At 45.5% G+C, this 13,407-nt stretch overlaps 1 protein-coding gene across 1 annotated transcript; it reads right to left on the reverse strand.

Annotated features, from left to right (window-relative positions):
• Positions 1-5,480: 5,480 nt before the first annotated feature.
• lrfn4b (leucine rich repeat and fibronectin type III domain containing 4b) lies at positions 5,481-8,817 on the reverse strand. Its single transcript, XM_019354349.2, is given in 3 exon segments — positions 5,481-5,539; positions 5,596-6,461; positions 6,463-8,817. Coding segments are annotated over 3 exon segments (3,252 nt in total). The 5' UTR covers positions 8,790-8,817.
• Between the last annotated feature and the right edge of the window lie 4,590 nt (positions 8,818-13,407).

Below are 13,407 nucleotides of genomic sequence, written 5' to 3' on the forward strand. Positions count from 1 at the left end.
TCAGTTTATTCTTTTTATAAATTCATAGGAGAAACGAAGAACAGGTTTAATAATTGACCAACGCGTTTCGGCTTGTGGCCTTCATCAGGGTCATAGTGAAACATTGTAAAAAAAATAGCTTAAATACAAGACAGGAAACAGAAAAAAAATTCAAATTAACCAGTCAAAACTTCACAGATAGGTCAGCTGACATATCATAAGTAGGTATTGGTTAATTGGTTAGGTCACGCCCAAGTAGATGTTGGACTAGAACATTAATGATGAGGAAGAGAGGGGGGTGACATAACCTCCATATGTCTGAAAATAATACATGCATGAATAGCATAAGAAGGATACTATAAATATACACACAGGTCAAAAAAAAAAAAAAGAATAATAACAATAATAAAACCAACAAGGGGCAATCTTTAATGGTAAAAGCACGTTTAAAATGGAAAACAAGATTACGTCAACACATGGGAACATATTTGTTAAAAAATCCTAATTTATGTCTCTAAAATTTAGACTGAAGTGTAGACTAAAGATGAGATGTCTAGAACGCTACGCCTTCTTTGGCTGAAATAACAAGATTAATTAAATAAACATTACTCATGTGAGAGTAATTTAACTGATAAAATTAGGATAAAAAATAAATAATAAATAAAATTTATTTAAAAAGAAAAAAAAAACAAAAAAACCCCCCCCAAAAACCCACTGTAATTCATAAAAACTCATTGATAGAAAAATCCTCATTCATACCTCTGGGATGCAGACTCTTAAAACGGAATATCCAAAATGCTTCTCTTTTTTTCCGGATAAAATTTATATTGCCACCTCTTTGGTTTAGTTTAATGGCTTCAATGCCTAGGAAAAATAATGGTGAATTTGGATGTTTAACATTGAAGTGTCTTGCAACAGGGCTGGTTAAATCATTCCTCTTGATCGAACTTCTGTGTTCATTAATTCGATCTTTAAGGGGGCGGGATGTTTCTCCTATATATATTTTATTGCATGGGCACTGTATCATGTAGATTACATTTTTAGTTCTGCATGTGATAAAGCCCTTTATGGCAATGGTTTTGTCACCTATAGGGTCTTTGAATGATTTAACATTTTTGGTGTATTGACAATTAATGCATGCCCCACACTTGAAATTACCATGTAGGTTATGGGTTATCAGGGTTTTATCTAAAATTTTAACAAATTTTATTTATTATTTATTTTTTATCCTAATTTTATCAGTTAAATTACTCTCACATGAGTAATGTTTATTTAATTAATCTTGTTATTTCAGCCAAAGAAGGCGTAGCGTTCTAGACATCTCATCTTTAGTCTACACTTCAGTCTAAATTTTAGAGACATAAATTAGGATTTTTTAACAAATATGTTCCCATGTGTTGACGTAATCTTGTTTTCCATTTTAAACGTGCTTTTACCATTAAAGATTGCCCCTTGTTGGTTTTATTATTGTTATTATTCTTTTTTTTTTTTTTTTTTTTTTTTTTTTTGGCCTGTGTGTATATTTATAGTATCCTTCTTATGCTATTCATGCATGTATTATTTTCAGACATATGGAGGTTATGTCACCCCCCTCTCTTCCTCATCATTAATGTTCTAGTCCAACATCTACTTGGGCGTGACCTAACCAATTAACCAATACCTACTTATGATATGTCAGCTGACCTATCTGTGAAGTTTTGACTGGTTAATTTGAATTTTTTTTCTGTTTCCTGTCTTGTATTTAAGCTATTTTTTTTACAATGTTTCACTATGACCCTGATGAAGGCCACAAGCCGAAACGCGTTGGTCAATTATTAAACCTGTTCTTCGTTTCTCAAGTGTTGCTGGAGTTCCTGCTTTTTTAATTCTTTCATCTTCTCCATGCACCTTGGAAGCAGGTGAAGTTGTGCCAGGATTTTTTGCTGTGATTTATAAATTCATAGGAAGCAGCACATTTATATATATATTTTGTGCAGCCATGACACTATTCTGATACTGAAAATGGACAAGCTGTAGATAAAAATTCCCCTCTCACCATATGGGCGGTCTTTAACCTTAAAGCAAGTCCTTTACCAGTGCCCTGGGAGCTCGATTATCCTGCCGAGTATCTTAGCTATTCCTAAGACTGCTCATGCAGCCCTCCAGTTCAACCACATTTAACCACTGTGGGCTCCACCATGTCTCCATGCCAAAATGAATGCATGGATACGGCATGAAAATGTAGGGCAGATAAGCTCCAGTGGCTACACAATGGGCTGTGCCACTGGAGCCCATCTGTGCCCACTGGGCTCAAATGGGCTCGACATGCCTAAATGAACTGTGTTGCTCCCATTTGACTATCCATCCATCCACCCACATATCCACTTCAGGAACTGGTTTCGGGTGTAGCAGCATAAGCTAAGCTTAGATCTCCCCTTCCTCAACCATCTCATTCAATTTATCAGGGAAATGTTGAGCTGTTCCCAGACCAGCTGAGAGATGTGTTCTCCCCAGTGCATCCTCAACCACCGGGCTTCCTCTCAGTAGGACATGCAACACCTCACCCACGGGGCACCCAGGAGCCATGTGACTGTCTGGTTAGACGTGCATTAGAATTAGTTGAAGAAGTGTACCCTATGAGTGTATACTATGCTTGTAATTTGAATATTGCTCAAAACAATTAAGGTAAGGCAAGGCAAGGCAAGTTTATTTATATAGCACAATTCAACAACAAGGTGATTCAAAGTGCTTTACAGAGTCATTAAAAAACAAAAACAATTAAAAAGCACGATTTAAAATTGATGAAAAAAAAACAGTAGATAAAATCAGAACAGTAGATAAAATCAGTAGTTAAAATGTAAGTTTTGAAATTTAAGCTTAAAAGTGTGTATTTGGTGTTTTATTCAAATGCAGCTGAGACTAGGTGAGTCTTCAACCTGGATTTAAATAAACTGAGTGTTTCAGCTGATCTCAGGCTTTCTGGGAGTTTGTTCCAGATATATGGAGCATAAAAGCTGAACGCAGCTTCTCCGTGTCTGGTTCTGACTCTGGGAACTGATAAAAAACCAGATCCAGATGACCTGAGGGATCTGGAAGGTTCATACTGGGTCAGGAGGTCACTGATATATTTTGGTCCTAAACCATTCAGAGCTTTATAGACCAGCATCAGAACTTTAAAGTCTATCCTCTGACGGACAGGCAGCCAGTGTAAAGACCTCAGAGCTGGACTGATGTGGTCAACTTTTTTGGTCTTAGTGAGGACTCGAGCAGCAGAGTTCTGAATGAGCTGTAGTTGTCTGACTGATTTTTTAGGTAGACCTGTAAAGATGCTGTTACAGTAATCAAGCCTACTAAAGATGACTGCATGGACTAGTTTTTCCAGGTCCTGTTGAGACATCAGATCTTTTATCCTTGATATATTCTTGAGGTGATAGTAAGCTGATTTTGTTATTGTCTTAATGTGTTTTTCTAAGTTTAGGTCTGCATCCATCACTACACCCAAATTTCTTGCCTGGTTTGTGGTTTTTAGGTATATAAATTGAAGTTCTCTGGTGACCTGTAATTGTTTTTCTTTGGCACCAAAGACTATTACTTCAGTTTTGTTTTTGTTTAGCTGGAGAAAATTGTGGCACAACCAGTCATTAATTTCCTCAATGCATTTACCAAGAGCCTGTACAGGGCCTCGGTCTCCTGGTGACATTGTGATATATATTTGTGTGTCATCTGTATAGCTATGATAGTTTATTTTGTTGTTCTTTATAATCTGTGCCAGTGGGAGCATGTAAATGTTAAACAGAAAGGGTCCCAAGATGGAACCTTGGGGAACTCCACATGTGATACTTGTCTGCTCAGATGTGAAGTTACCTATTGATACAAAGTATTTCCTGTTTTCTAAGTATGTTTTGAACCAGTTTAGTACAGTTCCTGAAAGACCTGCCCAGTTCTCCAGTCGTTTGAGTAATATGTTGTGGTCAACTGTATCAAATGCTGCACTGAGATCCAGTAAAACTAAGACTGACATTTTTCCACTGTCTGTATTCAGACATATGTCATTAAACACTTTGGTCAGAGCGGTTTCAGTGCTGTGGTTCTGTCTAAAACCTGACTGGAAGGCATCATAGCAGTTATTCTGTTTTAAGAAGTAATTGAGCTGTTGAGAAACTGCTTTTTCAATGATCTTACTTAAAAATGGGAGATTTGAGATCGGCCTGTAGTTATTCATTTGTGTCTTGTCAAGATTGTCCTTTTTCAGTATAGGTTTAATTACAGCAGTTTTTAGTGGTTCTGGAAACACACTTGACATTAAAGAAAAGTTGACAATCTGCAACAGGTCTGACTCCAAAGTCTTTGAGACCTTTTTGTAAAAACTTGTTGGCAGGACATCTAAACAACAAGAGGAGGAGTTCAGTTGACCTAAGATGTCCTCCAGGTCTTTGCTGTTAATAGGGTGAAACTGTTTGATGGTGTTTAAACAGTTTTTCGGTGGACACAGTACATATCCTGAATCTGCTGTTGATGTACTAATTGCTTGTCTAATTTTTTGGATTGTTTCTGTGAAGAATTTGGCAAAGTCAGTGCAGGCCATGGTTGAATGAAGTTCAGCTGCCACTGACACAGGAGGGTTTGGTAGCCTGTCAACTGTAGAAAATAAGACCCGAGCTTTATGACTGTTTTTGGTGATGATGTCAGAGAAGTAGGACCTCGTTGCACTCCTCAGTTGTAAATTATAATTGTGAAGTTTCTCTTTATAGATGTCATAATGAACCTGGAGGTTTGTTTTTCTCCATCTGCACTCAGCTTTCCTACACTTTCTTTTTTCATTTTTCACCAGTGTGGAGTTTCTCCATGGAGACTCTTTCCTTCCAGAGATAACCTTCACCTTAATGGGAGCAATAGTGTCCATTACATTTAACATTTTAGCATTGAAGCTATTGACGAGCTCATTGACTGAACCTCTGGACAGGTCAGGTGTTAATGGGAAGACCTGGTTAAAGATCTCACTACTGTATTCAGTTATACTGTTACGGTTTGGAGGAGGACTCAAGCGCAGGACTCCGGTGCTGATGCTCACAAGAAGGGTTTATTTACAATGCACCAGGTGTATATACAAGAATGTGCGGGGGGGTGCTATATACAGCTGAGTGAGGGGAGAAGGGGTCTCCAGGGAAGTCCAGGGGAAAGCACGCGTTCTTCAGAATATCCACTCACACGATCACAGGCTCACACTCCGACACTGCCACACGGGGGGGAAAATCCAGGGAGCTCTGTAGACAGGGAGACAGGGTTAAGTACGACGCACACAGGAAAACACTCTTAACTAACTTGCTGTAGCTTGGCTTCAGTAACGCGTGGTAGACAACGATCCAGCGATGAACAGCAGTCACCTCCTGGCTTAAGTGCTGATCACCTTAACGAGACCCAGGTGTCTCATCTCCCGAGGGCGTGGGCCGAGGGCGTGAACCCACAGTGAGTTCCGCCCCGGCGAGAGAGAAGAGGAGAGAGAGAGGAAGAGAGAGAGCTGATCAGCATGCAGCTGATCCGCCTGGCCGTGACAGTACCCCCCCCCCGCCCCGACGGGAGCCTCCCGGCAACCCCCAGGCTTGTCAGGGTGAGCCGCATGGAATGCCCACACCATACCATGGTCCAGAAGGGCCGCCCACGGGATCCAAGAACGCTCCTCCATCCCGTAGCCCTCCCAATTCACGAGATACTGCAGACCGCGCCCCTGGCGCCGGACATCCATGATCCGCGAAATGGAGAAAGCCGGGTGGCCATCAATGACCCGGGCGGGCGGAGGGGGCCTGGAAGGAGGGCACAGAGGACTAGAGAGGCACGGCTTCACTTGTGACACGTGAAAGGTGTTATGGATTTTCATATTCCGGGGCAGTTTAAGACGGATAGAGACAGGGTTAATCACAGAGTCGATTTCAAAGGGACCAATGAAAGTGGGAGACAGTTTCTTGGATTCAGACCTGAGTGGGACGAATCTGGTGGACAGCCAAACCTTTTGTCCAGGTGCGTAGGTGGGAGCAGGGGTCCGGTGGCGATCCGCCATGGGCTTATTGCGTTCCACCGTGTGGAGAAGGGCGGCCCGAGTCGCTCTCCAGGCGCGCCGACACCTCCGAAGATGCTGTTGGACGGAGGGAACAAAGTGCTCACCTTCGACGGCTGGGAAGAGTGGTGGTTGGTAGCCCATGGACGCCTCGAAAGGGGACACACTGGTGGCAGAGGAGGTAAGGCTGTTATGAGCATACTCAATCCATGACAGTTGCTCGCTCCAAGTTGACTGGTTAGTGGATACCAGGCACCGGAGAGCCGCTTCGAGCTCCTGATTGGCACGCTCCGTTTGGCCATTGGTCTGTGGGTGGAAGCCAGAGGAGAGACTGACCTGAGCTCCGAGGGCACTGCAGAACTCCTTCCAGACACGTGACGTAAACTGCGGTCCTCTGTCTGACACAATGTCCATGGGGATTCCATGGAGGCGAAAAACGTGGTCCGTGAGTAGCGGTCTCTAGAGCGGTGGGGAGCTTAGGGAGGGCGACAAAATGAGCAGCTTTGGAGAAACGGTCCACAATGGTGAGAATGACAGTGTTACCTGACGAGACGGGCAGACCAGTGATGAAGTCAACAGCGATGTGCGACCAGGGACGACTCGGAGTCGGCAGAGGTTGGAGGAGGCCAGAGGGTGGTTGATGGACGCTCTTGTTTTGAGCGCAGGTCGAGCATGCGGAAATATACTCGCGGACGTCTTTGGCAAGGGAAGGCCACCAGGCGAAACGTTGAAGGAAGGTAATAGTGCGGTGGACCCCTGGGTGCCAGGTGAATCTGGCCGTATGAGCCCAATGTAACACTCGTGACCTTACAGAGGAGGGGACGAAGAGCAACCCTGGAGGTCCCGTTCCGGGGTCTGGTTCTGTCCATTGAGCCTCTCGAATGGCTGACTCGATCTCCCAGGTCAGAGCCCCGATTACACAGGTGGGCGGTAGAATGGGAGCGTCCCGAGCTGCATCTTCGGAGGCGGCGAATTGGCGTGAGAGGGCGTCTAACTTGACATTACGGGAACCGGGTCTGTAAGTGATCGTGAACTGAAATCTAGTAAAAAACAGGGCCCACCTGGCTTGCCTGGCGTTGAGGCGTTTTGCCGATCGAATGTACTCCAGGTTCTTGTGATCGGTCCAGACCACGAACGGCTGGGCAGCGCCCTCAAGCCAATGGCGCCACTCCTCCAGGGCTAGCTTGATGGCTAGCAGTTCTCGATCTACCACATCATAGTTGCTCTCTGCGGAGGAGAGACGGCGTGAAAAGTAGGCACAGGGGTGCAGCTTACCTCCTTGCCGCTGGGAAAGCACCGCCCCCACTCCAGCGTCCGAGGCGTCCACCTCCACAATGAACTGCAGGTTGAGATCAGGTTGGACGAGAATGGGCGCCGAGGCAAAGCGGTCCTTCAAATGGGCGAATGCTCGTTGAGCCAGCTCATCCCAGCAGAAGGGAACCTTGGGAGAAGTAAGACGGGTCAGAGGCAGGGCAAGTTTACTGTAGTCGCGAACAAAGCGACGATAAAAGTTGGCAAACCCCAGGAAGCTTTGAAGCTGTCTACGGTTGGAAGGGGTCGGCCAGTCAACAACGGCTTGAACTTTTGCAGGATCAGTTTTGAGGTTACCATGATCGATGACGTGGCCCAGGAAGGCAACAGTTGAGACATGAAACTCACACTTCTCCCCTTTAACAAAGAGACGGTTTTCGAGGAGACGCTGAAGGACTTGCCTGACATGGCGTTGGTGGTCGGCGACGGAGCGGGAGAAGATGAGGATGTCGTCCAAGTAGATGAAAACGAAATGGTCGATGAAATCTCGGAGCACATCATTCACGAGAGCCTGAAACACAGCTGGAGCATTGGTGAGACCGAAAGGCATTACAAGATATTCAAAATGGCCCAGGTGAGTATTGAAAGCCGTCTTCCACTCGTCTCCCTCCCTAATCCTCACCAGATGGTAGGCGTTGCGCAGGTCCAACTTTGTGAAAATGGTGGCACCCTGGAGAAGCTCGAACGCGGAACTCAGCAGAGGGAGGGGATACTTGTTTTTAACTGTGATGGAGTTGAGACCGCGATAGTCAATACAGGGCCGTAGACTCTTATCTTTCTTGGTGACAAAAAAGAAACCAGCGGCAACAGGTGAGGACGAGGGGCGAATGAGACCGGCGGCAAGTGACTCATTGATGTATTTCTCCATGCTTTCCCGCTCCAGTCGAGACAGGCTGTACAACCTACTGGTCGGGAGTGGCGCGCCTGGGAGGAGGTCAATCCCACAATCATACGGCCGGTGAGGAGGGAGGGAGCGTGCCTTATCTTTACAAAACACTTGCGCCAGGTCATGATAAACAGATGGTATGGAGGACAGATCAGGCGGTTCTGAAATAGTTTTACTGGGTGATAGGTTCATGGCGGGGGTGGCGGCTTTTAAACAGGACATGTGACACTCCTCCCCCCACCCCGAAATACTTTCCTTCCTCCAATCAATCACAGGGTTATGTAGACATAGCCAGGGATAGCCTAAGACTAGTGGTGTGAGCGGGGCTTTAAAGACATACAACTGTATGGTTTCAACATGATTGCCAGAAAGAGTCAGGGAAACCGGTTCTGTGACATGAGTAATGTCTGGAAGACGCTGGCCACTAAGGGCTGTGACTTGGAGTGAATGAGACAGAGGCTCCGTGATAAAACCTAATTTGAGCGCCAGCGAGGCATCAATAAAATTCTGTTCTGCCCCGGAATCGATCAGAGCGTCGAGAGAATGAGTCTTGAGACGAACCGTTAGCTTAGCTGCAATCATGAGACGAGGAGGTGACTGAGAACAGGTGACCTCGCCCACCCGTACACTCCTCACTACTGGCGGGCGCTGTCTTTTGGCCGAGCCGGACAAGCCATGGCAATATGGCCCCTGCGGCCACAATAAAAGCACTCACCGGCTCTCCAGCGACGATACCGCTCCTCGGGCGACAGTCTGGAGCGGCCCAGTTGCATGGGCTGTTCACCTTCCTCCGTGCTGTCCGATGCGTGACTGCCGCTAAGCGCGCCTCCCCCTGACGTCGTCTCCATGCGCCCCGGGGGCCTCTGGGAAATGTAGTTTCCGGTTCCCCGGCGCGCCCGTAGGTGCTCATCTATCTTCACACATAGCGTAATCACATCAGACAGGGTCTTAGGAACATCCCTCATCATCAATTCTCTCTTTAACTCATCACAAACATTATTCAAGAGAGTACTTATCAATGCCGACTGCCCCCACCCAGTCTCTTCGGCCAAGGTCCAGAATTCGACCGAAAACTCCGCCATACTCCACCTCCCCTGCTTCAAATTTAACAGTCTGTGGGCGGCCGCCTCCGCTCCGGTGCCCCTTTCAAAAACACTTTTAAATTTGGCGAGAAAGTCCTCATAAGAAATCTCAGGAGCTGTTCTTAAAACGGCTTGCGCCCAGTTTAATGCCTGCCCACGTAACAGTTGAACCATAAAGGCGATTTTGGCCCCATCTGTCTCATACGTTCTTCGTAACTGACGGAATTGTAGCGTGATCTGAGTCAAAAATCCACCACATTTATCGAACTCACCCGAGAAGGGCTCCGGCGCCGGTAACGATCGCTCTGGAGGTTCAGTGGAAGCCGGTGCGGGGGAACAGGTGGAGCGGCTGCAGATGGATTCGGAGCCGATAGCTGAGGAGAAACAGACGGAGGAGGTGAGGGTGGGCTTACCGACGGTAGATGTTGAGCTAGGACTTGAGTGAGTGCAGCCAGTTGTTGATTTATGTGCCGAAGCATGTGTTCGTGGCGTTCCAGAATTGCCTCCGGGGTGAGGACGGGTTGCTGGGTGGGATTTGAGTCCGCTGAGTCCATGATGGCTGGATCGTTATTGTTACGGTTTGGAGGAGGACTCAAGCGCAGGACTCCGGTGCTGATGCTCACAAGAAGGGTTTATTTACAATGCACCAGGTGTATATACAAGAATGTGCGGGGGGGTGCTATATACAGCTGAGTGAGGGGAGAAGGGGTCTCCAGGGAAGTCCAGGGGAAAGCACGCGTTCTTCAGAATATCCACTCACACGATCACAGGCTCACACTCCGACACTGCCACACGGGGGGGAAAATCCAGGGAGCTCTGTAGACAGGGAGACAGGGTTAAGTACGACGCACACAGGAAAACACTCTTAACTAACTTGCTGTAGCTTGGCTTCAGTAACGCGTGGTAGACAACGATCCAGCGACGAACAGCAGTCACCTCCTGGCTTAAGTGCTGATCACCTTAACGAGACCCAGGTGTCTCATCTCCTGAGGGCGTGGGCCGAGGGCGTGAACCCACAGTGAGTTCCGCCCCGGCGAGAGAGAAGAGGAGAGAGAGAGGAAGAGAGAGAGCTGATCAGCGTGCAGCTGATCCGCCTGGCCGTGACATATACACTGTTTTGTGATCACTGCTGTTGATATATTTGTGTGTGCTGAAATTTTACTTTCAAAGAAAACACAGTAATGATCAGACAGGCCCACATCAGACACAGTAACCTTTGGAATGCTCAGGCCCTTGGAGATCAGTAGGTCAAGAGTGTGTCCTCTATTATGTGTGGCCTCTGTTACATGCTGAGTCAGCCCAAAGTTGCCCAGAGTGTTAAAGAAAAACTCTTTAATTAAATACCTTCAAGCCAGTGAAACTTGTGGGATACTCTTCTGGTAAAGGAGGTGTTGTTAACCAGTTTCAGATGCTTTGCTGTTACTGAAATTAACAACAGGTAGGTGCAACAATAACACAAACCCCCAAACAGGAATGATTTTACAGGTGGACCACACTGACATTTTTTCCTTCCTCACCTTCTCTGACTATTTTGTACTTGTTTTACAATTGGCTAAGGTCAGTGTCACTACTGGCAGCATCACTAGATACCTGGACCCTACAGAGGTTGCACTGATAGTCCACCTCCTTCAGGATGGCATTGTCAGAAGGTTTGCTGTGTCTGCAGCACAGTCTCAAGAGCATGGACGAGATTCCAGTAGACAGAAGGAGAGCTGGACAGGGCCTTAGAAGGTCCTGAACCCATCAACAGGACCAGCATATGCTCCTTGATGGAAGAAGGAACATGATGAACAGTGCCAGAGCTACAAAATGATCTCCAGCAGGCCAAACAATCACAAGCAGATTTTATGAAGGTATCCCAGCGCCAATGTCATCTAATAGGGCCTGTGCTCACTGCCCAGCACCATGGAACCTGATTCACGTTTACTGTTTGCCCCATCTTCCTCTCTTCACCCCCAATTGAGTGAGCCAGAGGTCATCGCTTCCCTGAGCCTGGTTCTGCTTGAGGTTATTCCTGTTAAAAGGGAGTTTTTTGCTTGCTTATGGGGGCATTATCTGATTGTTGGGGTTTTCTCTGTATTGGAGAGTCTTTACCTTACAATATAAAGCATGTTGAGACAACTGCTTTGCCATTTTGCATTACATTAAGAAATTTAATTGTATATGATTCAAGTGAATTGAAATTGCCATAGAGTAACAGAACTGGAAAGGTTCCCCCTGAACACATGTGACAGACGTAAAAAGGTTTTGAGAAGCTGTGGAGAACATTATGCTGCCTGTGACATCATTCAGCATGGTTTGATGGTGGGTCGTTGTTAGTCTGAAGAGGCATAGCCATGGAAGGACACACACACACCTTTGTCAGTTATAATAACGTTGAATAAAGTAGAATCTAATCTAATCTAATCTAATCTAATCTAATCTAATATGGCTCAACAATAACTGCCAGGCTTTTAAAACAACTCTCTTAAACCCTTCACTTCACTGTCACAATGCATTTCTATTATGGTCCCAGCAGCTTGTGGTCGCAAATTTTGAAGCCATTCTGATAACCTTCTTCCACCAACGATGTGGAGATCCAAATCCAATTAAAACCAAGACACTCAAAAAGATGCTCTGTAAAAGAGTAGAATTCTTGGAACAGAGTTTAATACACTGAATCATATGAACAGCAGGAAAAATACATACAGACATTTAGCAAGAAAATTACAAAGCAGAAAGCAAGCAAAGCAAAACCCCGGGTTGTACAGCCTTAAGCACAGACAGCAGAGCAACACAGAGACGGACAGGTAGCAGCAGCAGGAGGAAAAAGAGCTCTGGGGGCGTCCTCTGGTCCCCTAATATAGGGACCAGTATCGCCGCCCCCTGCTGCTGGGTAACTTTCCCACACGCCCAGCACAGCTGCTGGGGTCAGGTAGTGGCCAAGGTCTTGGCCAAAGGCCAGTCAGGACTCTGAGTACCCCTTGCTCTGGCTTATCACAATAGGTCATGACACGGTCAAAGGTCAGACATTAATCCTAATTATTAAATCTTATACAGCAAGTGGCACAATCTTATAACATATAATAAACACTTCAGTTTGGGTTCAAAGTGTGCGTGTGTGTGTGTGTGTGTGTGTGTGTGTGTGTATTTTGTATGATATTTTATCGTGATGTGTTCAGGATCTCTATTACAATGTTACTGTTTTGGTTGTGCTGCGTTAAAGACGTTAACTTAATTAATTATTAAGTAAATTATTCAAGAGAACTCTCCCCCTACATTAACTGCCCTGTTACAGTACCAACTTAATAAACCTCGGTGAAGCAAAAATGTCTTGTGCTTAAGACTCTACATGAAAGTTAAAATATATATGTTCAGTGCGCATAGATATATAGTGTATATAGTTACATAGTTATACATATCAAACAAAAATCCACCACAAGCTGGAGCAGCTTAATCTGCCATTATGTTTGTGCAAATTTAAATTATTATTTTTTTCCCTGAAACTGTACAATGCCCCTTTTCAAAAACCTTATGATGAGGTAAACAAAATTAGAATGGAAAGATGGAATTTAAACCGATTAACTGATTTAATTGTTAGAAAGACAAAATACTAGAAGCCAAACCTGAGAACTGTCAGTATTTTTTAAAAGTCTCTTGTTGTTACTGTACTGCATTACCTTTCTTTCACATGATCTTCAAATTAGACTCAAAGTCATATGTATATTGTGCTGGAGGCTTTTAGACAATTCATTTGCTTCCGCTTACCCTTTTTCAGGGTCGCAGGGGGGCTGGAGCCTATCCCAGCTATCTTAGGGCGAGAGGTACACCCTGGCCAGGTCGCCAGTCTGTCGCAGGGCTAACACATAGACAAAGACAACCATTCGCGTTCACATTCACTCCTGCATTTACACCTATGGGCAATTTAGAGTTTCCAGTTAACCTATCCCCACTAACTGCATGTCTTTGGACTGTGGGAGGAAGCCAGAGTTCCCGGAGAGAACCCACACAAACACGGGGAGAACATGCAAACTCCACACAGAAAGACCCTGGCCTGATGGTGGAATTGAACTCTGGACCTTCTTGCTGTGAGGCAACAGTGCTAACCACCATGTCCAACCCTAATAATTAAAATACAA

This window comes from Oreochromis niloticus, linkage group LG3 (genome assembly GCF_001858045.2).
Source record: "Oreochromis niloticus isolate F11D_XX linkage group LG3, O_niloticus_UMD_NMBU, whole genome shotgun sequence".
In the NCBI taxonomy this organism is placed as follows: Eukaryota; Metazoa; Chordata; class Actinopteri; order Cichliformes; family Cichlidae; genus Oreochromis; species Oreochromis niloticus.